The sequence below is a fragment of the Trachypithecus francoisi genome, unplaced genomic scaffold, assembly GCF_009764315.1.
Source record: "Trachypithecus francoisi isolate TF-2019V2 unplaced genomic scaffold, Tfra_2.0 Lachesis_group9, whole genome shotgun sequence".
Taxonomy (NCBI): Eukaryota; Metazoa; Chordata; class Mammalia; order Primates; family Cercopithecidae; genus Trachypithecus; species Trachypithecus francoisi.
In genome coordinates this window covers 38016299-38043953 of record NW_022681474.1, presented here as the reverse complement: position 1 = coordinate 38043953, position 27655 = coordinate 38016299, and the positions used below count along the sequence as shown (strand labels likewise).

The window sequence follows — 27655 nt, the reverse complement described above, 5'->3', positions numbered from 1 at the left end:
ACATTGGGACCTTTTGAGAATAAAACTTCCTCATGCCTGTAATCCCAGGCATTAGGAGGCCGAGGCGGGCGAATCACGAGGTCAGAAGTTCGAGACCAGCCTGGCTAACATGGTGAAACTCCTTCTCTACTAAAAAATACAAAAAATTTAGCTGGGCATAGTGGCGGGCGCCTGTAATCCCAGCTAGCCGGAAGGCTGAGGCAGGAGAATCGCTTGAACCCGGGAGGGGGAGGTTGCAGTGAGCCGAGGTCGCGCTACTGCACTCCAGCCCAGGGGACAGTGAGATTCCGTCTCAGAAAAAAAAAAAAATTTCTCATAACCTCCAACCAGCGCTCGGTGCTGCGGAGGCGAGGCGGGGCGGGGCGGGGAGGGAGGGTGAGTGCCCTGGGAGTCGGTTGAGGGCCTCGCCCCGCCCCTGGTCCCGCCTCTGGCTAGGCCGCTCCGCCTCGTCCCCTCCGAGTGGGCTGGCCCGGCTCCCCCTCCGCGGGGCTGAGTGGATGAGCCCAGGCCTAAGCCCGCCCCTGCTCCGGAGTCGCGGTCCCCGACGCCCGGCCGGCGGTGCCATCGCGCGAGGAGGAGGGGGTGCGCTTCCGCGGGCGGGGCGTCTAGCCCGCCATCTCGGAGGCCGCGGCTCGGCCCGGCACTGCGGAGGCCCGTTTGGTTTCCCGGCACCCAGGTCGTGCGACTGCTAGGGCCGGAGTCGGTGGATCCGAGCGGGTGCCACCAGCGGCGGCGCGCCGCCTCCCCCGGTGGGAGCTGTGGTTGGGCCAGGCTGCGGCAGAGCGTTCGCTCGGAGATGGCGGAGCAGCCGCGACGCGGCCCGTGGCCCCGAGAGCAGGGAAGCCGGGCGGCCCCGGGACGCGGCGGAGCCCGGGGACAGCGGGGACGCCGCCCAGTCCTCCGGGTGAGCCGCCCCTGAGGAGACCCCCTCGCCCACGGTCGCGCTCAGACCTCGCAACAGACTCCCCTCGATGTTGCCACCATCGCCTCAGGGTCGTCCCGGGCGACCCCTCGGCGGCCCAGCGTGCGTCCGCCACCCCGATCCTTTCCGCCGGCCTCCCTCAGAACCGCCTCGCTACCCTCCGGACCAGGCGGGCTCCCTTCTTCCCGCAAGGCTCTCCCAGCCCAGAGGCTGTTTTCGATGTCACCCCGGAGTCGCCGCCGCGCGCCCGTGGTCCCTTCCCCTTTGGTGTCCCACATCCGGTGCGCTCTTCGCATCCACCTGTGCCCCCTTCTCTCGGCGGGGCCCCTCCACCCGCCAGCCTCGGGCCCCCTCGGCGCCCGCAGCCTCCGCGCCGCTGCTCCGGCCGTCCCGGTCTCCCCTAGCCCGGGCCCGGCTCACGTCTGGCTTCGCCGTTCACAGAGATCTCCCGCACACACCCACCCTGCCCAGCCCTGCTAGCCCTCAGCGTTCACTGGCCCGGCCTGCGGCGCCCCTTCCCTAAACCTTGCTGCTTCTTCCAGGTATGAAGCTAAAATGCAGCGGCTAAGAACGCGGCTCTGGAGCTTGACAGGCCTGAAGTCGAATCCCAGCCCTCCCATCAACTGAGCTGTGTGATCCTGGGCAAGTTTCTGAGCTTCTCTGAGTTACTCATATGTGAAATGGGGATAATGGAGCATGTACCTTTTCCCTACCTCTTAGGGCCGGTGTGAAGATTAAATATATGTAAAGCTCTTAGAAGAATGGCTGGCAAGTTGTAAGTTCTCAAATACGGGATGATACACCCTGAGTATCAGCTTCCCGTCAGTGACCTCCTCACTACGATGTTTTCTCTAAAGTTGCATCAAATTCTTAGCATTCACCCCTTCTCGTCACCATTTTGATCCTCTCCCCCAGCTCTCTTCTCATGTCGTTTTACCTAGGCCAAAGCTAGACTGTTTTTGTTTTTTTATTTTTTATTTTTTATTTTTCTGAGCCGGAGTCTCACTCTGTCACCCAGGCTGGAGTGCAGTGGCCCGATCTCACCTCACTGCAATCTCCGCCTCCCGGGGTCAAGTGATTCTCCTGCCTCAGCCTCCCGAGTAGCTGGGACTACAGGCGCCCACGACCACGCCCAGCTAATTTTTGTATTTTTAGTAGAGACAAGGGTTCACCATGTTGGCCAGGCTGGTCTTGAACTCCTGACCTCAGGTGATCCACCCGCCTCGGCCTTTCACAGTGGTGGGATTACAGGTGTGAGGCACCACACCTGGCCTGAACTGTTTTTAAATCATCTCTGTCAATTCTGAAGGACCTCGGCCCTGCCTTATCACCCCTGAGATGTGTGTGTTTGGGGGTAGGTGGTAGAGAGGGATTGCCAGCCTTACAAGGAGGCTGAGGTGGGGATAGTGACAATAAAACTTAAAGAAGCAGTCGATTTAAGAAAAAGAACAGACTCAGGAGGCTGAGGCGGGAGGATTGTATGACCCCAGAAGTTCAAGACCAGCCTGGGCAACATAACAAGACCCCCATCTCTAAAAAAAATTAAAAATTAGTAGGGCGTGGTGGTGCACAGCTGTAGTCCCAGCTACATGGGAGGCTGAGGTGGGAGGGTCACTTGAGCCCAGGAGTTTGAGGCTGCAGTAGGCTATGATCATACCAGCACACTGTATCCTGGGTGACAGAACAAGACTCCATCTAAAAATAATAAAAGAGATCCCCAAAATTAGACCTCCTTAAAACTGTGTTTTCTGATCACACTGTCCTCTTTCCTTCTGTCATTGGTTGGATGTGATTTAAGCTCCTGTTGCTCTCTGTCATCCAGTTCTTACTCAAGTTGTTCTGTTTGTGTAACTGAACTCAATACCTCATGTCTCTCCAGGCTAGCTCAGGGACTCTTCTGAGCTGTTTAAGAATAGGGTTGGAGAACCACTTAGGCTAAGTTAGGAAGGAGAACTAGAGTGGACTCAGTTGTCTGGCTTTTCTCAGCACCCAGTGTGTGGCCTGCTCAGGAGTTACATTTTTATCTCCTGACTGGCAAAGTTGAGGTGAAGGTCAGGGGCAGGTAATGTTTCACAAGCAACGGGTAAGGGAGTCGCTAAGTTCTGGGTTTGGAAACTGGTAGAATGATTACCTATCATGAGGATTGCTCTTTCCTTTTGAACTCCCCCACCATAGTGTCCACCTGACTGCAAGTTCGTTAATGCTGTTGGCTGTGATATTGGGTTTGATTGATGAGGACGATTAACAGCCTCATGAGTTCCTTATCTGATATTTCGTTGAAGCGTGGGACTTTTGAGGACTTCCGGGGCTTTCCGTCCCTTCCTCACAGAAAGATCAGAGCTGTTGCTGGCTGGCCAGCTGCTCAGTCATAGGCTAGGAACTCCTTTCAGAGGAGGCCTGTTTTTAGCCTCCTAGGATATTTAGCCTCTTGTTGATGGGAGATTTGTTCCCTTCTATCATTTGCATATACTGCTCCATCTCTGAGCTTTGCTTAGAGCGAAGAATTTGGACATTCATTTGGGTATTCTAAGAAAGGGAAAGGGAATAAGCTGTGAAGCCAATGTATAGGACTCAGCTTGTAGGTTCTCCTATAGGAGCCTTTTTTTTTCTTTTTTTTTGAGAACAGATTATCCAATAAGCAGGAGGCAAGAGAGATGGGATGGGGAGGAAAATGGATTAATGACACAGTTTCAGAAGGAGGAATAACCCACTGATTTCTCTGTCTTACAGGTAGGGAGGCAGAGATTGAACTTTGCTGACCTTTGATGTGAGGCACTCAGCCAGGGCCAAGGGGAGAGCCTGGCAAGATTTGCAGCCTGAAGCCATGGGCCAGGGGGCCATGGTGACCTGAGACTAGTGGACTCTGTATAGTTGCCCCCTGCTTCCCCTTCTGCCTCCCCTACCCTATACTAAGGGGACTCATCTCCACCTCTTAAGGAAACTCCCCCTGAGGGAATCCCTGTCCCATATTTTCCTATCCTTCTACCCTTCCAAGACAGTCCTAGCCTATAGAACTCCTACCTCCCATCCCCTGAGGTGGTCCCCATTCCTCCCTCCCTTCCTCCCCCCGCCATGCTCCAGTTGTGGAAGGTGGTACGCCCAGCTCGGCAGCTGGAACTGCACCGCCTCATACTGCTGCTGATCGCTTTCAGCCTGGGCTCCATGGGCTTCCTGGCTTACTATGTGTCCACCAGCCCTAAGGCCAAGGAACCCCTGCCCCTGCCCTTGGGAGACTGCAGCAGCAGTGGGGCAGCTGGTCCTGGCCCTGCATGGCCTCCAGTTCCACCTCGGCCCCCCAGGCCTCCAGAGACAGTTCGAACTGAACCTGTGGTCCTTGTGTTTGTGGAGAGTGCATACTCACAGCTGGGGCAGGAAATTGTGGCCATCCTGGAATCTAGTCGTTTTCGTTATAGCACTGAGTTGGCACCTGGCCGAGGGGACATGCCCACATTGACTGATAATACCCATGGCCGCTATGTCTTGGTCATTTATGAGAACCTGCTCAAGTATGTCAACCTGGATGCCTGGAGTCGAGAACTGCTAGACCGGTACTGTGTGGAGTATGGTGTGGGCATCATCGGCTTTTTCCGAGCCCACGAGCACAGCCTACTGAGTGCCCAGCTCAAGGGCTTTCCCCTTTTTTTACACTCAAACTTGGGGCTCCGGGACTACCAAGTGAATCCTTCTGCCCCGCTACTGCATCTCACACGCCCCAGCCGCCTAGAACCAGGGCCACTGCCTGGTGATGACTGGACCATCTTCCAATCCAATCATAGTACATATGAACCAGTGCTTCTTGCCAGCCTTCGGCCAGCTGAGCCCCTGGTGCCAGGACCAGTTCTTCGTCGGGCCCGGCTTCCCACTGTGGTACAGGACCTGGGGCTTCATGATGGCATCCAGCGGGTGCTCTTTGGTCACGGCCTTTCCTTCTGGCTCCACAAACTTATCTTCGTTGATGCTGTTGCATACCTCACTGGCAAGCGCCTCTGCCTGGACCTCGACCGCTACATCTTGGTAGACATCGATGACATCTTTGTGGGCAAGGAAGGGACCCGCATGAAGGTGGCTGATGTTGAGGTCAGTCTTGTTACTTAAATTTTTTTCTTAGAAGCTATTCACACTCTGGCCTGTCATACTCCCTTCCTTGATTGTGAGCTTGTCATAGGTACACTCCCTGCTTTTCCAGGCAGGAAGAATGCTACTTCTCATGTATTTCCTGTTCAGCCTGCGCTCCTGATTTCTCACGTTCCTGTTCTTCCCAGGCTCTGTTGACCACCCAGAACAAACTCAGGACCTTAGTCCCCAACTTCACCTTCAACTTGGGCTTCTCGGGCAAGTTCTATCATACTGGTGAGCTTATTCCCCTACTCCTTTGGCATATCATAGCTTGACCTGTCCCTTCACTGTCCACCTCCCTGGGCAGACAAGTTGGAGAAAAGGGTCAAGGTTTGGGGTCAGACTGCTGTGAGGAGCTAGTGGTGGGCATGAATTTAGGTTCGCACGGGTGGCTGGAGGGCAAGTTGGCAATGGGGCAAATAGAAAGTCTTACTTAGGCAAGGATCAGTAGGGTTGTCCCAGGGATAGAAGGTGGTCAGTGTTAATACAAAACAAAGAAGGGAACAGGGGCTGACTGGCTGTGGTCAGTGGTCAGCGTGTGGTCATAGGGACAGAGGAGGAGGATGCAGGGGACGACATGCTGCTGAAGCACCGCAAAGAGTTCTGGTGGTTCCCCCACATGTGGAGTCACATGCAGCCACACCTGTTCCACAATCGCTCCGTGCTGGCTGACCAGATGAGGCTCAACAAACAGTTTGCTCTGGTGAGACCCTTGGATCTCTTCCCCATACTTTCTCCCAGCCATGCTTCCTTTTCTACCATTCCCTAATGGGCTACCCTTTTCCTATCCTTTGCATTTTTCTTTATTTGGAGGCTTCCCCACCCTCTTTACCCTCTACTCCCCAAACCTCACCAGGTCCTAGTGAGAGTCTATGCCATTCCCAGGAGCATGGGATTCCCACGGATCTGGGGTATGCTGTGGCCCCCCACCACTCGGGCGTGTACCCCATCCACACGCAGCTCTATGAGGCCTGGAAATCCGTGTGGGGCATCCAGGTGACCAGCACTGAGGAGTATCCCCATCTCCGCCCTGCCCGCTACCGTCGTGGCTTCATTCACAATGGCATTATGGTGAGGGGCTCCCAATACAAGCTTGAATCAAACTCTCACATTTAGACGGCTTTCAACATGCATTGACCTATGTTCTCTATCAACTGCCAGTCCAAGTATGGGGGTACATAATCAGGGGTAGAAAGGTGAAAAAATCTTAACACCCTCAGTAAGAGCTTTATTGCTATAACTTCAAACTGAGTCCTCTATAAATCCCAGTGTCCTCCATCTACTTCTCATTCTGTCTTTCAAATCTTATCTGTTTTTTCTTTTCCCTCCAGGTGCTGCCCCGGCAGACATGTGGCCTCTTCACTCACACAATCTTCTATAATGAGTATCCTGGAGGCTCTCGTGAACTAGACCGGAGCATCCGAGGTGGAGAGCTCTTTCTGACAGTGCTGCTTAATCCGGTAAGGTGCTGAGAGGAAGGGCTAGAAGATTGTAGAGTCAAGGTGTTTGCAGGCTGGGACCTTTACTCACCAAGGCTGATTCAGAGGTGGGTAGGCTCTCCAAATCTGAAATGCAGGTACCCCTTACAGATTAGCATCTTTATGACCCATCTGTCCAATTATGGAAATGACCGGCTGGGCCTGTACACCTTTGAGAGCTTGGTGCGCTTCCTCCAGTGCTGGACACGGCTGCGCCTACAGACCCTTCCTCCTGTCCCGCTTGCACAGAAGTACTTTGAACTTTTCCCTCAGGAGCGAAGCCCCCTTTGGCAGGTAAAGGTGGAGTTCAGTCTGATGAGAGACATGATAGGGGTGGGGTGTTTTTTTTTGTTGTTGGATTTTTTGGTTTTTTTTTTTTTTTGAGACAGAGTCTTGCTCTGTCACCCAGGCTAGAGTACAATGGCACAATCTCTGCTTATTGCAACCTCCACCTCCCGGGTTCAAGCGATTCTCCTGCCTCAGCCTCCCCAGTAGCTGGGAATATACGCAGCCACCACCACGCCCGGCTAATTTTTGTATTTTTAGTAGAGATGGGGTTTCACCATGTTGGCCAGTCTGGTCTTGAACTCCTGACTGCAGGTGATCTGCCCACCTCAGCCTCCCAAAGTGCTGGGATTACATATGTGAGCCACTGCACCCAGCTGGGATGGGGGTTTAAGAAAAGACTAGGCCAGGCCGGGTGCGGTGGCTCGCGCCTATAATCCCAGCACTTTGGGAGGCTGAGGCAGGCAGATTACCTGAGGTCAGGAGTTTGAGACCAGCCTGACCAACTTGGAGAAACCCCGTCTTTACTAAAAACAAAATTAGCCGGACGTGGTGGCACATGCCTGTAATCCCAGCTAGCAGGAGAACTGCTTGAACCCAGGAGGCGGAGGTTGCAGTGAGCCGAGATCATGCCATTGCACTCCAGCCTGGGCAACAAGAGCAAAACTCCGTCTCAAAAAAAAAAAAAAAGACTAGGCCTTATCTGATTATTGGCCCTGGCTTCAGAATCCCTGTGATGACAAGAGGCACAAAGATATCTGGTCCAAGGAGAAAACCTGTGATCGTCTCCCGAAGTTCCTCATTGTGGGACCCCAGAAAACAGGTGAAGTATCCTTAGCTAACTTCTCTTGCCCTGCCTTAAACCCAAAGGATCCTTTTGTCAAGGAACTCTCCTCTCTCCAGGTAATCACAGGAATGAAAAGTGTTTTTAATTTTAATTATTATTATTTTTTTTTGAGATAGAGTCTCACTTCTTTGCCCAGGCTGGAGTGCAGTGGCACGATCTCAGCTCACTGCAACCCCACCTCCCGAGTTCAGGCAATTCTCCTGCCTCAGCCTCCCCAGTAGCTGGGATTACAGGCAGGTGCCACCATGCCTGGCTAATTTTTGTATTTTTAGTAGAGACGGGGTTTCACCATGTTGGCCAGGCTGGTCTCGAACTCCTGACCTCAAGTGATCCGCCTGCCTTGGCCTCCCAAAGTGCTGGGATTACAGGCATGAGCCACCGCTCCTGGCCTTAATTGGAATTTTTAAGAGAGAAAAAAAGGAACTCCTTTTATACCCACCCCTCACTGATCCAGTCTCTTGAGGCAGTGATTCCTAACCCTCGTTGTGTATCAGAATCATCTGTAGTGTTTTCACAAGATCCACAAGTCATTCTGGTGCACAGTTAAAGCAGAGAACCACTGTTTTAGCCCTTCCCTGGGCCTCTCTCAGACTTGCCTCCTATCATTGTAGTTTGGCCATGGGGGATTTTCCTACCCAGAGTGGTTATTTTTTCACTTCCTTCAAGCTTATGCTGTTGAGCGGTTTTCCCTCCCACAATGGCCTGTTCTTTCTCTCCCATTTAGGGACTACAGCTATTCACTTCTTCCTGAGCCTGCACCCAGCTGTAACTAGCAGCTTCCCTAGCCCCAGCACATTTGAGGAGATTCAGTTCTTCAACGGCCCTAATTACCACAAGGGTATTGACTGGTGAGACTAGGTCCCATTTGAATGTTTCTCAGAGGAACACTCCCTTCCCCCAAAATACCCCATTCCAGCTTCCCTCAGCACAGACTTCTGGCCACTTCACTCTGCATATTTTTCTGCTTCTCTCTCTTCTGTGCTACTTCCTAGGTACATGGATTTCTTCCCTGTTCCTTCCAATGCCAGCACTGATTTCCTATTTGAAAAAAGTGCCACCTACTTTGACTCAGAGGTTGTACCACGGCGGGGGGCTGCCCTCCTGCCACGAGCCAAGATCATCACAGTGCTCACCAACCCTGCTGACAGGGCTTACTCCTGGTACCAGGTCTGCCTGAAGCTAGGGACACACAGGCTAAAGGTTGGGGGTAGGGGGTAGGGGGCAGTGACTGCTAGAGAGGGAGGAAGGAGTGAGGGTAGAGAAACTTACTAGTGCCTTGGGGATGGGTACCCATGCTGTGCTGTCTGTCACCAGACCAAGCGTAAGGGCAGAATAATACTGTCAAATCACTAGTCCTTCACCTTCCTTCTCTTTTTCCTTCAGCATCAGCGAGCCCATGGAGACCCAGTTGCTCTGAACTATACCTTCTATCAGGTGATTTCAGCCTCCTCCCAGACCCCTCTGGCACTACGCTCCCTGCAGAACCGCTGTCTTGTCCCTGGCTACTATTCTACCCATCTACAGCGCTGGCTGACTTACTACCCCTCTGGACAGGTATAATCCCCGCAAGAGCCATCAGTGGGCTTCCCCTTCCCCTCTTCTTCCCTTCAGCCCAGAGGCTTCTTAGGAATATAGAGGGAACCACATCCCTGTCCCTTTAGTTGCTGATTGTGGATGGGCAAGAGCTGCGTACCAACCCAGCAGCCTCAATGGAGAGCATCCAGAAGTTCCTGGGTATCACACCCTTTCTGAACTACACACGGACCCTCAGGTGGGAGAGCATGACCCAGGGGAGGAGTACTCTATGGGAAATGGGGAAGCAGGTTGACCATGTCTGTTAGAGACATGGATTTACTGTCTCACAAGGAGAGACATGTCCCCGTGGGCAGAGAGGGGCATTGTGCATTTATGGAACTTGAGTTTCTCTTTTCCCTGCCACCTCATGGCCTCTTCCTGTTGAGCAGGTTTGATGACGATAAGGGATTTTGGTGCCAGGGACTTGAAGGTGGTAAGACTCGCTGCCTAGGCCGGAGCAAAGGCCGGAGGTATCCAGATATGGACACTGAGGTAAGTAAAGCCAGGGGCTGGGGAATCCCTCTCCACTTCCAGGATCTGATTCTGTGTCCCACTAGTGTCCCACTTCTTACCATTTCTGCTTCCATTTTCTCCTGTCAGTCCCGTCTTTTCCTTACGGATTTTTTCCGGAACCATAATTTGGAGTTGTCGAAGCTGCTGAGCCGGCTTGGACAGCCAGTGCCCTCATGGCTTCGGGAAGAACTGCAGCATTCCAGTCTGGGCTGATATCCCAGCCTCCCATACCAGCAAAATGCCCTCTGCTTCCCTAAGGGGCAAGCCCAGAGCAGGGCCCACAAGGGGGATTAGAGTGGCCTGGCCCCTCCCCCTCTACCTCAGTAGCCCCCTGAGAAGGGAAGAGTATCCTTTTCCCATAGTTCTGGGGCGAATAAAGGGACTTCCTTTGGTACCCCACATCATGGTACTAGGTACCTTTGACCCATCATCTTGGGAGGTGGGGAGGAATGAGAGGGTTCAGGCAGGGTGTAGGGGAATGTATTAGTCCAATGAGATTTCCCTTTTCATCCACAGCAGTGTATCTATCTATACCTGGCTATGGGAGGGACCCCTTGCTATGGCCCCTTTAGTCAGGCAGTGGGATCTACCTGTGGCCCGGCCTCCCTAATGTCATTCACATTGAATGGGGATGAGGTCGGACAGTGGCTCATAGAGCTGAGTATGAGCCCTAGCTGTGGGCTAGAAATGTCCTTAATAAACATCCTTATTTTTCTGTTTTGTCTGCCTCCCTGGAGTGGGAAAAACTTAGACTAAAGCATCAGTTTTCCCCCCAGTTCAAGGTTCATCTGCACATGGAGTTTGGAAAGAAGGGAAAGGCCCGGGTCAACTAGAGTAAAAAAGGAGTTTATATATTTATAAATGCCAAATAAATACCAGAGGCCACCCAACGCCCCCTCCCAGACAGGGCTGTCTCCCCCAGCCCTAGGCTTCTAGGGTCTGAGACATCTTGGCCCCAGGCTACAGCCCAAGAGCAGCTGTCAGTCTGGGCTACGAGGGAACTGAGTGAGGATGATCTGTCCAGCCAAGCTTCACTCCCCCTGTGTGAGGGGCCCCCATAGCCACAGGCCTGGGTCCCTGTATAGGACCCTACGGGTGAAAGACTCAGGGGGAGAAGGTGGCCATCTCGAGTGAGACCCGCTGCCACAGCTCCTTGGTCTGTTTGCTGCGCTTGAGGTTCTGTAGGATGTCGTTGAACTGCATCATGCCCATGGGCGTCAGGCAGAAGGCGCTGCGGGCACTCCGGATCGCATTCACAAAGTCGTCGTAGTCCGCAGGAGTCAGGTGAATCAAGCGGTGGTGGATGTACTGGAGGAGGATGTGTGCAGGATAAGCCTTAGTACAAAGCACAGAACCAGGCCCTGCCTCCCTTCCCTCTGGTCCAAGACCACCCAGAAGTGCTCCACCCTGCTCCATAATTCTAGCTTGTCACCTGCATGTATGCCTGCTGGCAGCGCTGCACCAGTTGGTGGAAGGCCGGGGCACGCAGGTGGTTGTGGGCATGAGCGGGACTCAGCCGCTGCAGCGTCTCCATGACGATCTCCTGCAGCACAAACGGGCTCAGCACCCCCTTGGCTGCCCCCACACAGAACTGGTGCACGTAGTTCACTCCTGGGGGGCAGGGGGAGGGGCATGAGACGGGGGTGGCCACCTCTGCCCTAGGGACCCAACTTACATATCTCAGCTCTGGCCTGGCAGAGAGCCTCCCTCCACCCCAGGAGCTGAGGTAACCCTCCGCCCCCCGCGCACGCACACATACCCGACCAAGGCCTCAACTCTGAGCAAGAGCTAGGAAGGAGGTCTGGGATAAGGAAGGTGGGGAGAGCAGGTGGGGGGGGGAAATGGTCCTAGGGAGGGGAGGTGTTACCCAGCTTTGCTGCCAGCCCCAGCAACCATTTGACATCATCAGTGTAGGGGGGGGAGCGGGAGAAGTTGTTGGGGTGATCGTTGTGTGCCCGGCGACCCAGCATCTCCAGTGCCAGCATTCCTGGGAGATAAGAGTGGGTACGTGGTAGGGTGTATCCTCTTCACACTTTACCCCAACCTGCCACCTGACCCCACAGTAAACAAATGAAGAGCTAGAGGAAGGGTCCTCTGAGGAGCCACTGGCACAACTGCAGGTAGGAGCACAGAAAGGGATGTCCTCTCACCGACACGGTAGGCAGCATGCAGGTGGTGCAGGCTGTGGGGACTGACTGGCTGACTGTGCGTCTCCTCCTCGGGTGGTGGAAAACCTCCGCTCACCAGAGGGCTGGGCTGTGTGGTCAGGGCAGGCAGTGAGGCACCCTGGATGGCTGGAAATGTGGATGCTGGATGGACACTGCTCACTAAGTGGGATGAGAGCCATGTCAGGAACTCAGCCCGAAGAGAGGCAGAGAAGATTCCCTCCCCACCTCCCCTGCCCAGTGTGCCTCCCCTCCATTCACCTGTTCCCTGGCCCCACAACTCACAGGCCACACTGGTGGGCAGTGGAAGCCCTGGCTCTGTGTGGTAGGGATGTACTGTGATGGGTGCCATGGAAGGGACGGGGAAAGACACAGCAGTGGCAGCAAGTGAGGGAGGAGTCACTGAATAAGGGTACTGAGCCCCCAGGAATGCAGGATGCACACCCTAGGGGCAGGGAGAAGAACAGAGGGCAGATGCCAAGTTCGATTAGGATGTTGCTCTCTTGCTTCATCCCCACAAGCTGCTATCCTGACAGTTCTTTTTTTTTTTTTTTTTTTTTTGAGACAGAGTCTTGCTTGCTGCTCTGTTCTCCAGGCTGGAGAGCAGGGACACGGTATCAGCTCACTGCAACCTCTGCCTCCCAGGCTCAAGGGATTCCCATCTCAGCCTCCCAAGAAGCTGGGATTATAGGCGTGCACCCAGCTAATTTTTAGTAAAGATGGGGTTTCCGCATGTTGGCCAGACTGGTCTCGAACTTCTGACCTCAAATGATCCACCCACATCGGCCTCCCAAAGTGCTGGGATTACAGGCGTGAGCCACCATACCCGAACGTCATTTCTTATTTTAGTTGGGCTGCGTCCCCCAGACTCCCACCACCTCACCAGGACTTTTGGACAGCCCAATTATACTCCCAGAGTACCCCACTCCAACCCCCTATGAATTTCCAATATTTTCCCACGACTCACCCCCCAGCAGAACACTGGTCTCACCTGTGGGTATGCAGAGCTGGGCACAGGGAAGACGGCAGGCCGGGGCATGTGAGGCATGGGGTGGGCGGGGTGAGCTGGGTGAGTGAGGTACTGAGGGCTACAGGGCAAGTGGGGCTGTAGAGCAGTGTAGGGGTGCAGGCCAGGGGAGTGGCCATGCCCCAGTCCTGGACCCGGGTACAAACTAGACCCCACCGAGATGACGGGCACCACTGTGGCTGCTGCTGTCACTGCTGCTGCCGCCACTGTAACCGGCTCGGTCCCTGGGCCCCCTCTACCCTCAGGCATACCCCGCCCAGCCTCCCCAGCTGCCCTGATCCCACTGGCACTACAGCTTGTAGCCCCTTCACGGGCTGTGGATGAGCCACCTGCAGTTTGCTCATACAGCCAGAACCACTGGTGAGCAACCTCAAACAACACTTCAGGGTACACGCCCCCACCCTTAGCTGCCTCTTCCACTGCCATGCAGGCCTTCTCCAACATCAGGTTGTCCTGGAAGAGAGGGGAACAGAGTGTTAAGGGGGAAAGGCCTTTACCACATGGATGGTGTTAGATGAGATTCCAATGTCTCCCTCAGAGCTGTCTCATTCCCAGGGAGGCATCAGAGGTCAGTGTCAATGCTTAGAGTCCGTTATCAGAGCAGTGAGTGCTTCACACACTGAATAAATACTGACCAAAGTAAGTCAAGACCCAGGTTATAGTCCCAGTTCCAAACTAATTTAACAGCCCCCTCCCATTCAAGTTTTTTTTTTTGTTTTTGTTTTTTTTTTTTTTTTGAGACGGAGTCTGGCTCTGTCACCCAGGCTGGAGTGCGGTGGCCGGATCTCAGTTCACTGCAAGCTCCGCCTCCCAGGTTCACGCCATTCTCCTGCCTCTGCCTCCCAAGTAGCTGGGACTACAGGCGCCCGCCTCGTCGCCCGGCTAGTTTTTTGTATTCTTTAGTAGAGACAGGGTTTCACCGTATTAGCCAGGATGGTCTCGATCTCCTGACCTTGTGATCCGCCCGTCTCGGCCTCCCAAAGTGCTGGGATTACAGGCTTGAGCCACCGCGCCCGGCCCCATTCAAGTCTTATATGTATGAGGCCTTCCCTAAGTTTTCTATCCTGAGTGATCATCTTGGTCCCTAAACTGTAGGCCTCCATTTCCTTATCTGTAAAATAGAAATAAACCTAACCTTTGAGTTGTAAAGATGGGTGCAAAAGCACATTAATAGGTAAAATGTCGCCATGAGAGGACCAACAGTCATCTGTAAACTCCAGGATGTGGGAATCAAGAGCTGGGCCCTTAGCTTTCCCATGCCCAACCTCCCTGCCCAGATACCCCAGAAGAGGTTCCCAGATTGCCCATGGAAATACCTGTTCCTTGCACTGCACCAGGGCCCGCTGGATCTCATTAGGGTTCAATGCATGGGCATGAGGCAGGCAGCTCAGGGCCAGCTCTGCTGCTGCCCTCACCATATTGGAGTCTCTTGCCCGTGATGCCCTGTCAGCCAAGGATGCAACCTCAGGGGGTGTCAGGTGCCCATCCCAGCATTCTACCAGTATAGTCAGGGCTGCGCTGCCTATCTCCATGGCCTGGCCTTAGAGGAAAGGAGAGAAGGGCAGAGTTGGGTTAGTGTGAGCACCACTGAGGTGTGAGAATAATGTCTCTTTATCAGATCAGTAATCCCCCACAAAGATAAGGCTCTTATCCCCACCAATTAATCCCCCTCCCATACCCAGGTCAGGTCAAATGATTTACCTGTAATCCAGGAAACGTGAGAAGAATAAGTACGTGAGAGCCAGTTGGGAGAAACAAAGTTGTGCAGGCCAAGGGCATAAAGCCCAATCTCGAAGGCGCAAAGGTGCAGGTTGCGGTGAGGACCCTGGTGGCCCCCTGAGGAAGATGGATGTGTGAAAATGGAAGTGCTGCTGTTGCCCCCTGCCTTGATCAGCACTGTCTTCGCCAGCTCGAAGTAGAAGTGTGCAGCTGCCTCTGATGGCTGATTGGGTACATGGGGGGCATGACTCTCGGGGCGGCGGCCCTTGTACCTGAAGGGGCAATGGGGTAGGGACGGGGGTTGGGGTTTCTTTGAAATGGGTATCCAGGTAGGTTGGGAAGGACCAGGGAAAGTGAGGATGCTGGGAGACAATGGTTGGATTGCACTAGGGATATGGCTCTGAGGGCGGGCCAGATCAGGGAAGATGGGGAGTTCTTCCCACTGACCTGCCAACTTCAACGGTCTTTGCCCGGGCTCCTCCACTGGCACTGGCCCGGCGACTTCCACTGGAGGATGAGGAGCCCAGGGAGTCCGAAGAAGAGCTGCTAATGCTGTCACTGTCCTGACCTCGACCCCAGGAGGTGGGGGCCCAGCCCCCTCGAAGTGGTCTCCGGCTTAAGGTTGGGGAGCTATCCGATGTTGTTTCAGGGGCACTGCTGTCAATGCTGGCCATGCCTAACCCCCAAAAGAAGTCAGTCTCAGAAGTCAGGAGTCCCAGATGTTAGACTCCAACCTTCAGGATTATCCTTCCCTCTATGCTAGCCCACAGGCTGTCCTACCTGTGTGCTTCTTCTTAGGCCGTCCTGGAGACCCCCATCCCCGTCCATTATAGCCTCCACGACTGCCAAGTGCCAAGCGGCTAGGAACTTTCCCTTCTGGCCTGGGGGTCAAAGCTGCCTCAGATGGAAGACCCTCACAGGGGGAATGTGGGGAACTCTCTAGGTGAGGAAAACAGGACGCTGGGATGAGCCCAGGAAAGGGGACCTCAACATAGCTCCACACCATTCATCCCCCCTGCCCAGTGCCCCCACCTCACCAGGCACATTCTTCTCTGTGAAGCCCTCAGTGGGGCCTGGCCCAGCCCCTGCCACACTCCCTGGTTGAGCAGGCCCTGCAGAGCCTGAGGTCAGTGGTTGCAGGGCCCCTGGGGCAGATGGGCCCCCGTGCTTTGAAGGAGACCTCTGGCTGGCTGTGGTTGGGCGGCTAGATGAGTAGAAAGAACTCAGCGTCTGTGGCTTATGTGTCTGGCTCTCTCGGTCCAAGAGTTTGTCTAAGATCTGGAAGACAGAAGCAGTGACCTCCAGAGAAGCAGTGACAGGATGCCCTTTAGCTCCTGACTTCTGTTACCTTCCGGTCTCCTTGAAATGGCCAACTGCTACATCCTCAGGGAGCCTTCCCCAGTTACAACCACAGGATGACCTCCTGGCTTACGTCTTTTGTTTGTAACTTATTCAACCCCAACATATCTTGGTATCCTCCATTAACACCCACAAGGCAGAATATACTGATAGTCAATAAATACTGAAATAAGCGAATGAATGACTTTATGCCCTCTGCTTCTCTTCTTCCACCCCCGGCCCTAGCACTCCTATAAGAACCATTGGTCTTCTCTTATTCTTTATGAGATGTCCCCAAGATTCCCTACTTACCTCCTATGGGCAGAAGAGCACTTTTCTTTTTTTCCTCTTCTTCTTTTTTTTTTTTTAAGAGACAGGGTCTCGCTCTGTTGCCCAGGCTGGAGTGCAGTGGTATGATTATAGCTCACTGTAGCCTCAAACTCCGGGCTCAAGCAATTCTCCCACCTCAGCCTCCCGAGTAACTGGGACTACAGGCGCGCGCCACCATGCCCGGCTAATTTTCTAATTTTTTGTAGAGACAGGGTCTCACTATGTTGGCCAGGTTGGTCTCAAACGATCCTCCCGCCTCTGCTTCCCAAAGTGCTGAGATTACAGGCATGAGGCACTGCACCCAGCCTAAAATAGCACTTTTCTCATTGTACTGGAAACTCCCTGAGAAAGGTAGTAAAATGTGCTCTCTTTCTCTGCCTGTCAAAGGCCCCAGTACCTCAGTCCCTTACTTTTTTTTTTTTTTTTGAGACAGGGTCTCGCTCTGTCACCCAGGTTGGAGTGCAGTGGCGCAAACCCGGCTCATTGCACCTCTGCCTACTGGGTTCAAGCAATCCTCCCACCTCAGCCTCCCGAGTAGCTGGGACTACAGGCATGTGTCACCACGCCCAGCTGCTAATTTTTTGTATTTTTTGGTAGAGATGGGATTTTGCCATGTTGCCCAGGCTTGTATCAAACTCCTGGGCTCAAGCCATCCGCCCACCTCGGCCTCCCAAAGTGCTGGGATTACAGGCATGAGCCACCGCACCCAGCCCCAGTCTCTTACCTTCTTAAGCTTGGCCTGGTCGTCCTTGTAAGTGATCATTAGTGCTAATGCCAGGTCACCCTTCTCCCGACGTGTACCTTCACATAAGAGGGGATGTTCTGCCTCGCTCACTGTTGTCTTCATGCCTGTGAGAAAGAGGACCTTATGGGGATTGAGAGTAGTCATAATTCCCAAGGCAGCAAAGGCAAGAGGCCAGGGTTCCCAAGCCATCAGCACATGAAGTAAGGGGTTCCCTTGGTCCATGTCACCTATAGAAGTCCCCATTGACTATTACATCCAACCTAAGCTCTGGTATGCTTTTCAAAACTTTCATAACCAGGTCCAATTTGCTTACCCAGCATGTAGTTACCACTTTAGGGAAGCTGGGCTCCTCATTCTCATGAAAACTTAATTGCATTGTGTGTTTACTCATGGTGTTCACTGGTCTAGGACCTACTGATTTTTTAACCCACATTCCATATTCTACCACTTCCCTTAGGCCTTTCCCTAGATTTCTGTTTTGCTGCCCTTACAATATCCAACACCCATAGCACACATTTTTTTTTTTTCTTTTTTTGAGACAAGGTTTCACTCTGTTGCCCAGGCTGGAGGACAGTGGTGCAATCACGGTTCACTGCAGCCTCAATCTCCAGGCTGAAGCAATTCTCCCACTTCAGACTCTGGAGTAGCTGGCAGCACAAGGCATGTGCCACCACACCTGGCTAATTTTTTTTTTTTTTTTTTAGTAGAGATGAGGTCTTGCTAGGTTGCCCAGGCTGGTCTTGAACTCTTGAGCTCAAACGATCCTCCTGCTTCGGCCTCCCAAACTGCTGGGATTACAAGCATGGGCCACCACACCCGGCCATATAGCACACATTTTTGCCCTGAATTCCTGACTATCTTACAGGCACTAGTTGGCTCACACATGTCACCCTGACCTTCCCATTACCATACAGCCCTTCAGAACAAGGCACAGGTCTCATGTCCTTTAAGACCTGAACCAGGCTTAGCTCATGGATGTGCTCAAGACATTGACAGACTCACCCAAGGCAGCAACTGCTGCTTCAAATCCCAGCTCCTCATCCCCAGGTGTCTCGCTGTTCCAGTTGCGACTTGGGGGCCGGGAACCTGTGGGAGAAACCACTGTATAAAAGTTGGGGTAAGTCAGGCAGACAGAAGTATCATGCATGGGAAAAAAAATGCAAGGGAACCCAAAATCCTCATCATCACAGACCTACCCATGAAGCTGCCTGACGGGTCCTAAAGGTGATTCAGAACCTTGGGGCTCTTGGTTTTTCTTAGAGAAAGCTACCCCTACCCCAGTTCCCCACTTACTGTAGGGTCAGGCACCATACCTGGAGCACAGAGAACGTCAAAGATGAAACTGGCCAACATGAGAGGCAACACAGGCCGATAGTCACAGAGCGTCCCCTCCCGAAGCTCCTCTGCCCGGCACCGCATGGTACTCATCTCGCTCGGACCCAGAGGGATCTTCTTGAGCAAGGCAGCCACCTCAGACTCCTGGTATGCCAGCTTCACCTGAGGGCACAGGAAAGAGCTCAGTGTGTCAATAGAGATCAAGGTATAAGGCTCTAAAGAGACTGAAGTACAAGGCTGAGATGGAGCCTCTGACCTCCAAGGCCTTGGTAGAAGCTGGAGGCCTCTGCAGCTCCAAGGCAAACATGCCAACTCGGAAGGCCAGGTTGTGGTGCTCTGGACGCTCACTTAGCACTGTCAACAGGAAAGCTGCCTTGCTCAGGGTGTTGGTAGCCACCCAGGTCTGACGGCTCGTGGATACCTTGTTCTTCTTGCCCTAGAAAGGGAAGAAACACAGGAGACAGGCAGATGATTCTGACTTACCCTGGTGGAGGCAGAAGGAGGCTCTCACTTGGGGTGGGGCATGGGAGCAGGTTGGGCGTAAGTGGGGGAAGGGAAGGTAGAGGATGGGGGTCTCTCTCACCTTGGCAGGGGCCGGCTCTACCTTGAGGTCGGGTGGGTTGGCTAGCAGATCCTGGGCAAGCTCCACGGTGAGACGGGAGGCCTCATTGCTGTAGCCATGTGCATGCAGGGCCTCAGCACAGGCAAACAGTACCTGGAAGGAGGACATGGGACCAGAGAGGTTGAAGTCCCAACTTCCAGGGGCAGGACATCATGCTCACTCACGCAGCCAACATTCCTTGAACACTTGCTACATGCCAGGCCCTGCGCTGCTCCACAGGAGCTCTGGTTAGAGACCCAGATACATAAACACATGCCACCGTGATGCCAGCTATTACAGGGAAAAGTCAATGGGAAGCAGGTGGGATATCTTGGGGCAGAGGGACAGTATCAGAGAGACTCGCTAGAAGAAGTGATCTTTAAGATCCTTGAGACATGAAGAAGAAACACTGGCTAATGGAGAAGAACATTCCAGGCAGAAAGGTCAATCTGTCCAAAATCCTGGAGGCAAGAGAGAGCATGGCAGATACAGGAGTGGTTCAGCTGACTGGAGTGCAAAGGACAGAACAGCCAAGTGAGGCTGGCAAAGCAGGCAAAGACCAGATCAAGTGGACCCTCATAGGTCATGCCAAACACTTTCATTTTATCGTAAGGGCAACAGGAACCCACTGAAGGGTTTTAAGCAGGAGAGTGACACCATCACATTTTAGGAAAATCATGTGGAAGCAGTAAAGAGAGTAGACTGAAAGCAGGGAGGCTAGTTCAGCGCCTGCAACAGGATTCTCACAGTCCTGGTGATGGTCCTGACACTCCCAACTAGAGCTAGAAGGCCCCTCCCCGCTGTGGCTAAGGAGCACCCAGCCCTCCCTCCTTCCATCCCCTCACCTCCATGCGGCTCTCCTGTTCCAGCGGCTTCAGCCCAGCAAACAGGTCGTGCTCCTCCCCAGCCCCGCCCTCGGCCTTCTCTTCCTCGCCCCCAGCCCCATCCTGGGCATTCAGATAGTACGCCTGGTAGTCGTCATCCTCCTCTCCAACTGCAGGGGCTGCCTCTTTGGTTTTGGGAAGCCCACTGCCACTCTCATCTGTAGAAGGGAGGTCGTCCCGGGTACAGACATCCCCAGGCAGTAGGCCAGGGGGGCCGGCAGAAGCTGTGGGAGGCTCAGGCCCTTCCGAGAAGTACACACCACCATCTTCTTCATAAGTATCTGGGGGCTCAGGAAGGAAAGTGGAAGGGCCTCGGGAGCCACCGTGGAGAGGACAGGGTGGAGGGCTCTCAGGGAATCCCCCGAAGGTGCTGGCCTCTGCACCCAGGGCCAGGCTGCTGTCATCCAGGCTCATCTCAGCCAGGTCAGGCTCCAGGGAGCTGTCTTCACTGCTCAGCCGTCGCTTGCTCCCACCACCTGCTGAGCCCTTGCTCCCACTGCCAGCCCCACCCAGTGCCTTGGCTTTGCCCCCACCTGGACCCATCTTATGCAGAGCTTTATCTCCCCCTTCAGCTGAGAGGCGGCGGGGACCCCGCTGTGATGAGGGGACTCCCTCACCCAAGCCCTTTCGCTTGGTCCCAGGCTCCTTGGGCCGCACAGCTGGCTCAGCAGGAAGAGGTCGGGGCCGGTCCCGGGATTCCTCCAGGCCCCCAGAGCGGGAGGCACCTGGCCGAGAGGGCAGGGCCCGGGCCCAGCACAGTGCCAGCTTCCTGTCAGTGCCGCTGTAGGTGACACCAGGAAGTGGGTAGGCCTCTTCCCAGTTGAAGTAGCAGGCCTCCACCGCTGGCCGGAAGCCAGGGAAGAGCCGCTCCAGCGTCTTCTTGTGTTGGCCCCGCTTGACGTTCTCAATCACCTTCAGTTGCCACTGCCGCAGCTGCGTACACAGTTCCCGGCGCCTGTGGGAACAAGGGGCAGGAGGCTGCTGAGGGGCTACTGGGAAAGGATGGGCATGGAGTAGGTGTACACCCCAAAGAGGGGCACGGGAAAAGGACACAGGAAGTATTTCTTGACCCAGCCCCATAAGCATCACTGAAACACTGGGGAATTTTGAAAATGGGTGTTATTTAGGGGAGGGAAGGATGAAAGCCTCTCAGAAAAAGGACTCATAAATCACTGCTAACACCAGAGCTCAGCACCTCCCATTTCCCGAGGACTAAAATCATGGTATGTCTCTGCAAACAAGGAGATGAAGGCTCAGTTTGTCCTGAGCTGGCCCAGGCTCAGTTCTGTGGTGAGCCTCAGGGGAGACTCACCGCTGGGGGCTGAGTGCAGGGTCCAGCACGGCCAGCCTCCACAGTGTGACCATCTCGTCACACATGCTGGCACAGGCATGGGCTGCCACCTCTGACTGCCCGTTGCTACGGCCCGTGTGCCCACTGGCACTGCTGTGTGAGGCTGAGGTACGTACGCTATACCACCAACCTGTTATCTGGAGACAAAGAAGGCTGTGAGCTGCACCTGAGAGCTCAGAGAAAGGCAGAGTAGCCCTTCCAGAGTCCCTTTCAGCAAAAGGAGGATGAGGCGGGGGGAGGGAGAGAATAAGCCACCATGGGGCTCCCCAGTGCTGGGTGATTACCTGCTCATATGTGAGGCACTGGTCAGTGAGGATTTCCAACAAGGGGGCAGCATTGCTGTCCCTCCGCTTGAACATCTCCCGCACGATGCTTAGCAGGTTCCAGACGCCCTCCGGCTCACGGCCCCTCAGAGGGCGCAGCAGACATGCCCATTCGGCAGCGGCTGGCGGCTCCGTGGAAGACAGATACATGGAGTTCACATCACTATAAAAGCAGAGAAACAGAAAACCATGACAGTAAGACGGGGCTGAATGAAACCTAAAAGGGCTTCTGGCCCCAAAATACAGAAGACAGAGAGAAAAGGACATCTGTAACAATTTTTGTTTTTCCTTTTTTGAGACAGAGACTTGCTCTGTAGCCCAGGCTTGAGTGCAATGGCACGATCTCAGCTCACTGCAACCTTCGCCTCCAGGGTTCAAGCAATTCTCCTGCCTGAGCCTCCCGAGTAGCTGGGATTCCAGGCACCTGCCACCACGCCTGGCTAATTTTTGTATTTTTAGTAGATATGGAGTTTCGCCATGTTGGCCAGGCTGGTCTTGAACTCCAGACCTCTGGTGATCTGCCCACCTTGGCCTCCCAAAGTGCTGGGATTACAGGTATGAGCCACCACCCCTGGCCACAAAAATTCTTTAAAAAATCTTTCTCTGCCTCCATTTCCTGATCTATCAAAGGAAGAAAAAGAACTCTTGCTAGGTAAGAGCAGACCACTCTGTGACTGTACAAGGTCACCATCTTCCATCAATTCGTTAGTGACAACTGTGTGCCAGGCACTGTGCCAGTTCAGGGAATAAAAGTTAGGGGTCACAGGCAAGAATAGAAGAAAGGATCTGTCATCAGCCTGAGGGACGCTCCGCCTCCACCACAGACACAGGTATGCAGAGATCTGATTTACCTGAAGACCACAGGGGAGGGGCCACAGAACTTGTGCAGTGTCTTCTTGATGTTGTCAGTGAGTGTTGATTCATCTAGATACCAAGTACTCTGGTCCGATGCTGAGGGCCCTGCTGTGGGATCTGAGGATGACAAGCAGTCAGTCACCTAGAGATAGGGGCCTGGATTCGCCTGACAACAGCAAGCCTTGAGTAAGTGGCGCTCTGCACTACAAGCTTGCTTTCTTCCTACTGCCCATCTTTCTCACCACACTCACCCGGAGCTCCACACACTGTATTGATGGCTGTTGACTGGGAAGACAGGAGTTCGTCCAGGAGACGCTGAGCTGTGGGGAGGATCTGAGGGAGAAAGAGACAAAGGCAGGCAGAACACGGACTAGGTGAACCCATGGAGGCCTGGGCCTAACAGGAAGGCTGCTATGCAGCCTGGCCCGGAGCTAATTGCAGGAGGGGGTGCCGACCTCACCCACCTGCTGAGGGAGCTCACTGATGAGGTATTGAGCAAACTTCTGCAGCTGGTCCCTCTGTAGCCGGGACAGGGACTCTGAGACTGGGGCTCGCAGGCAGACTGCAGAAGCCTGAAGGGGACACAGAGTAAAATGGAATAATCTGAGAACAGGCTTGCTGGAGCTGGAGCTGGAGGACAGACAGGCAGAGTAGGGGAGGTGAGGGGGCTCACATTGTAGCCAGGCATGCAGCAGAGAAGGGGGGGATGGAGCGTAGGATAGGGCCAGGATAAATTGGGAGGGCCTCACGTTGTGGATGCGGAAGAGACAGAGTGCCACGACGTGGGTGCACCATTTGGCCCCAGCCCCACAGGTACAGCTGCAGGAAGTGACCCGGCAGCGGTCAAACATCACAGCCACGTTGTAGGCCCCTTTGGGAGGGACCATCTGAGGTGGCACCACTGTAGCACTCAGGTGGAACCCTGGGGAGAAATGGGGGCGTGGTCAGGGAGCACTGTCAAGACCTGGGTCTCTGCCCTTGACCCTGGCCCTGCAGTTATTCAGACAACATGCTCCAGCTTCTTGCAGTGTGTTCTTACTTCATAAGCCAGGGGATGGGAGGAGCAGGGTGTGCCACATGGCATGATGGCCCACTCACCTATCTGCAATGGGTCCTTCACAGCCCTCATGCGGAAGAGCTGATCCCCTCGCTGAAACTCATCTGCACTGCCATTGGCCAGGCATGAATACAGCCTGGGGGTGAAGAAGAGGACACAGCCAAAACTCAGCAAATAACCTTTGGCAGACCCTGTCAGAGACCACAACGCCCTAGGCACTCTCTCTCTGGGCGGGGAGGCGGGGGCGGGCAGGGGGGGAGTCCCAGGCAATCCCTCCCTTGTCTTCCTCTCACCACTGCCCCAAATACAATGTCTCCTTTGTTCTATGGGAAACCCAGCAGACAGTATGGAGTATCAGGAACCCACTTCCCACCATCAGTCCTTTGGCCTCACCGAATGTCCTCTTCATTCTCAGGGAAGCTCCAAAAAGCAATTCGGAGCTGTAGCTGCTCAGGCACCGGTGGGTAAACTTTCTCCACCACTTCAAATGGGATGTGAAATGCCACCTGCTTTGCTGACAGCTCCACCAATGGAATCACCAGTCCATCTTTGCAAACAATGGTTGGGATCAGGGGAAAGAGAATAGGAAATGAAAAGGGCCATGGTTTCTTGGCAGTCATGCCAGTGCCACATCCTGGGCCTCACCTTCACTATGATAGAAAGAGGAGACCTGGATGAAAGTCCTAGGGATCCCCCTACAGGATACACTAACCCTTAAGGCTCCATATGGGAAAGGGGAGCTGGACAATCCCCAGCCCACAGCCGGCTACACCTAAGGTCTAGAACAGAAGATACCAGAGATATCTTAAGAAACACCTGGCCAGAGAGGTGCGTTCCAGGACCCTAGCAAGTAATCCTGCTCACATGGCTCAGCATTGAATTTCCCATATTCCACGAACATTTTAAATTCCAATTACATGGTTAATGTCTCTCCTCTGGCATTCTTGCCTCCAGTTGCTTTTTTTTTTTTTTTTTTTTTTTTTTTACCATCTCTTTTACTCTAGATGACTGTAGGCCTCCAGCTAAGGAGAAAAGATAGACCAGAGCCTGGACGGGATCTCAAGAAGCACGAGAGGCCGGACCACTTTCGTCATACCTAAATGATGACTTCCCACACTGGAAACCCTCAAGGGGAGTTATCGCAGGGGACCTAGCTGCTGCTGCAACTGGAATCACCTGGACTAAGATAAAGTTACCACTCAAGGTTTTCCACAGTGTTTTAATCAAAAAGTAGGGATAATAGGACAAACTGTACATCTTTACAAAATTGCCAGTCATATTAAAAGATCAGAAAATCATAGAATTAAAAAGAACCTTTTTTAAAAAGTTGACCCCTTTATTTATTTATTTTTTATTTATTTTGAGATGAAATCTCACTCTGTCACCCAGGCTGGACTGCACTGGTGCCATCTTGGCTCACCACAACCTTCGCCTCCTGGGTTCCAACTTTCCTCCCACCTCAGCCTCCCAAGTAGCTAAGATTACAAGCGGGTGCCACCACACCCAGCGAATCCTTTGTATATTTAGAAGAGATGGGTTTTCATCATGTTGGCCAAACTGGTCTCAAACTCCTGACCACAAGTGATTCACCCAACTCGGCCTCCCAAAGTACTGGGATTACAGGCATGAGCCATCGCACCCCGCCAACCCCTTTATTTTGCAAGTGAGTGACTGAAGTGGGGGGATTGGGGTAATATGGCACATTTTCCCAGATTTTAACCTAACCAGGAAGATACCAATATGTTAACAATCTTCATCACCATGACTTCAGTTACTTCCCTCAAAGTGTGGGAGCACTAAGCCCCAATACTACCCACATACTCAAACATGAAAGAAGCCGGAAGGTCACAGAAGACCCACGGTAAAACTGCCTATGATCTGTGTGTGTTTGTGTGTGTGTACACAGGACGTATTCTCTCTAACTGAAGCTGAATGTCACCACTCCGCCACTCCTAAAAAGTGATACATGTGCCAGGCGCGGTGGCTCACGCCTGTAATCCTAGCACTTTGGGAGGCCGACGCGGGCAGATCACCTAAGGTTGGGAGTTCAAGACCAGCCTGACCAACATGGAGAAACCCCATCTCTACTAAAAATACAAAAATGAGCCGGGCATGGTGGCACATGCCTGTAATCCCAGCTACTCGGGAGGCTGAGGCAGGAGAATTGCTTGAACTGGGGAGGCGGAGGTTGTGGTGAGCCGAGATCGTGCCATTGCACTCCAGCCTGGGCAACAAGAGCAAAACTCCGTCTCAAAAAAAAAAAAAGTGATGTATGTAAATTTCTCCGTGTCCCAAAAGAGCACCAGAAATCTCCACAAGCCAGTTTGGAAAACGAGACTCTTGGAAAGGCCTGAGTAGAATCACACAAATTAAACTCCTCGACTGCTGAAAAAAGCCAGCTTCCACTGAGGACCAGGACAAAAACTGTGCCATGAGGAAGGCACAGCAGGCAAGTCCCAGCCTTGGCTTCTGAGAGATGTTTGACATGGCCAGAAGCAAACAAAGCCTATGATCTAAACCTATGAACTATGGAATCTCTGGCAGGCCAGTTCACCTCTACTTTCCTCTGGGTGGGATCCCTTCTTGGTGCTTCTGGGATCAGAGATCATCACTCCAAAGCAAGAAGCTCCCAATGCATTTTGCAATGCGGTGACACGCCACAAGTGGTCACTTCTTCACAGTCAGCCCCCTACCCACATTCTCTTCTGTCTACTTTCCGGTATGCCTTAGACTGAACTCAGTTAAGTATTCCCAAGTCAAAGACAAGATTCTTCTCCTTTATCCCATCTCTGAGGCAAAGGAGTGACGAACGATTTACTTTCTGTCCACAGGATCTCCCTGCCACAGCGCGCGCGCGCGCACACACACACACACACACACAGGTGTGGAGAAGCCAGCCCACCCCAGGAAAGCCAGAAAAGCGAGTTCTAAAGTCTGTTCTAAGCTTGGGACAGCTCCCAGTCGGGGACAGCTCCCGGCCGGGGACAGCTCCCCGCTCTTCCCCTGGCTGAAGGGAGCTCTCGGTCGGGGACAGCTCCTGGTCCCGGACAGCTCCCGAGCGAGGCCCAAGCAGGGCCTGCCGCTCCTCCTCCCCCCCAGCTCACTCTCACCTCGCATTCTGGTACCGCCACTGCCACCTCCGCCACCGCCGCCAGTGGGGGAATTGGGCCCCGCTGACTGTTTGCGCCATCCCCGCCAGTTCTGGCAGAGGCTCTCGGCCTCGGAGATGAAGGAACAGAGAGAATCCTCCTCAAAACGGTCCGAATCCTCGAATGAGAAGCGCTCTCCGTCCTCCCATTCCGCAAACATCAGCTCCATGGGGCCCGCACCCCCCGGAGCCGGGTCCCCCCCCGCGGATCCGGGGCCTGGGCCGCCGGCCGGGGGTTGAGGGGAGGCCCGGGGCCTGAGGGGCGAGCCGGGGCTGGGGGTGGCCGGGGCGCTCAGGGCGGCCGTGCCGGGCGAGAATCTCAGGCCTGGGAAAGAGACGGAACCCGGCCTCGCCCAACAGCGAGGTGCAAGCCGTGATCTTGGCCGGTCTCCGAGACTTAAGGCCGGGACGAAGCGCTCGGCGGCTGGGGCCTCTAGGCGGCTGCGGAGCCGCCTCCCCCATCAGCTGATCCGGACTTCCGGCCGCGCGGGCCGCCACCACTTCCGCCCTCGCGCGCTCGGGATCCGGATCGGGTACGGGCGGATGTAGGGGACACGTTTATTTAATTGCTGCATTTGCTTTTTTTCTCTCGAGCCCACCCTCAGACGCTATAAGAGGAAGCCAGCCCCTAATGTTATACGAAGCAACTACAGATCCCAGCAATAACTCGGAGTCCATAAAGTCCCCAAGGAATAAACAGCCGCTATGCATGTTGGGAATCGTAGGCCGTCAGGAGAGGACAAGAACTATTGGAGTTATTGTCTTAACTCTGGATAGGCCCCAGGGCCGCACCACCTTCTGGGAATCGTAGTCCAGAAGTCTGCAATCCAGCCGACCTTTTTATAGGGTCTAATTGGGGAAACATCAGAAGAGAATGCATTTGATTTCAGGAAATGGTTGTACTGTTTGTCCATACGGCCTTTGGGTCTACTAACTCAACCTTTTTTTGTGCCATGGACCGTTTAGCAGTCTAGGCAGGTTTCTGGACCCCCTTCTCAGATTGTTTACAAATACACAAAATACCAAGAATTACAAAGGAAA

General features: G+C 53.9%; 2 protein-coding genes and 1 long non-coding RNA gene across 18 annotated transcripts; 1 reads left to right on the top strand and 2 right to left on the bottom strand.

Moving 5' to 3' along the window:
- Positions 1–336: 336 nt before the first annotated feature.
- On the top strand, positions 337–16179 carry NDST2 (N-deacetylase and N-sulfotransferase 2). 7 transcript variants are annotated; one of them, XM_033208383.1, is made up of 15 exons: positions 339–904; positions 1465–1697; positions 3653–4999; positions 5185–5272; positions 5587–5741; positions 5924–6109; positions 6370–6498; positions 6628–6810; positions 7528–7624; positions 8373–8496; positions 8641–8815; positions 9032–9202; positions 9310–9382; positions 9610–9715; positions 9824–10451. In XM_033208383.1, the coding sequence occupies exons 3-14, from the start codon at positions 3995–3997 to the stop codon at positions 9672–9674; spliced, it is 2451 nt and encodes an 816-aa protein (XP_033064274.1). In that variant the 5' UTR covers positions 339–904; positions 1465–1697; positions 3653–3994; the 3' UTR covers positions 9675–9715; positions 9824–10451. The 7 variants fall into 7 exon arrangements, with proteins under 7 accessions (XP_033064277.1, XP_033064274.1, XP_033064276.1 ...); XM_033208385.1 differs by having other exon boundaries at positions 340–904; positions 9613–9715; XM_033208381.1 differs by lacking the exon at positions 9824–10451 and adding an exon at positions 14611–16179 and having other exon boundaries at positions 341–904; positions 9310–9419; positions 9613–9715.
- Positions 6364–9881, bottom strand: LOC117081992. Its single transcript, XR_004436408.1, has 2 exons — positions 9796–9881; positions 6364–6828 (listed from the first exon to the last, which is right to left on the bottom strand). It is a non-coding gene; the product is annotated as an uncharacterized LOC117081992 (long non-coding RNA).
- Positions 10562–27115, bottom strand: ZSWIM8 (zinc finger SWIM-type containing 8). 10 transcript variants are annotated; one of them, XM_033208371.1, is made up of 26 exons: positions 26577–27115; positions 23860–24013; positions 23508–23602; positions 23159–23331; positions 22874–22981; positions 22661–22742; positions 22406–22526; positions 21516–21717; positions 21193–21368; positions 19842–20835; positions 19000–19110; positions 18652–18831; positions 18374–18557; positions 18063–18161; positions 17040–17164; positions 15685–15925; positions 15428–15586; positions 15095–15323; positions 14630–14919; positions 14245–14468; positions 12893–13381; positions 12163–12346; positions 11887–12063; positions 11604–11723; positions 11169–11279; positions 10562–11044 (listed from the first exon to the last, which is right to left on the bottom strand). In XM_033208371.1, exons 1-26 carry the CDS (start codon positions 26782–26784, stop codon positions 10584–10586), a joined length of 5697 nt encoding a protein of 1898 aa, XP_033064262.1. In that variant the 5' UTR covers positions 26785–27115; the 3' UTR covers positions 10562–10583. The 10 variants fall into 10 exon arrangements, with proteins under 10 accessions (XP_033064262.1, XP_033064260.1, XP_033064261.1 ...); XM_033208369.1 differs by having other exon boundaries at positions 18979–19110; positions 26577–27113; XM_033208370.1 differs by having other exon boundaries at positions 18063–18146; positions 18979–19110; positions 26577–27113.
- Positions 27116–27655: the final 540 nt, after the last annotated feature.

Coding starts and splice junctions, on each gene's coding strand:
- NDST2 (XM_033208380.1), top strand. CDS start 3,995: ATGCTCCAGTTGTGGAAGGTGGTACGCCCAGCTCGGCAGCTGGAACTG. Junction 5,000..5,184: donor TGAAGGTGGCTGATGTTGAG/GTCAGTCTTGTT, acceptor TGTTCTTCCCAG/GCTCTGTTGACCACCCAGAA. Junction 5,742..5,923: donor TCAACAAACAGTTTGCTCTG/GTGAGACCCTTG, acceptor TGCCATTCCCAG/GAGCATGGGATTCCCACGGA.
- ZSWIM8 (XM_033208369.1), bottom strand. CDS start 26,784: ATGGAGCTGATGTTTGCGGAATGGGAGGACGGAGAGCGCTTCTCATTC. Junction 22,527..22,660: donor TACAGTGTGTGGAGCTCCGG/GTGAGTGTGGTG, acceptor TGTCATCCTCAG/ATCCCACAGCAGGGCCCTCA. Junction 21,369..21,515: donor AGTGCCTCACATATGAGCAG/GTAATCACCCAG, acceptor CTTTGTCTCCAG/ATAACAGGTTGGTGGTATAG.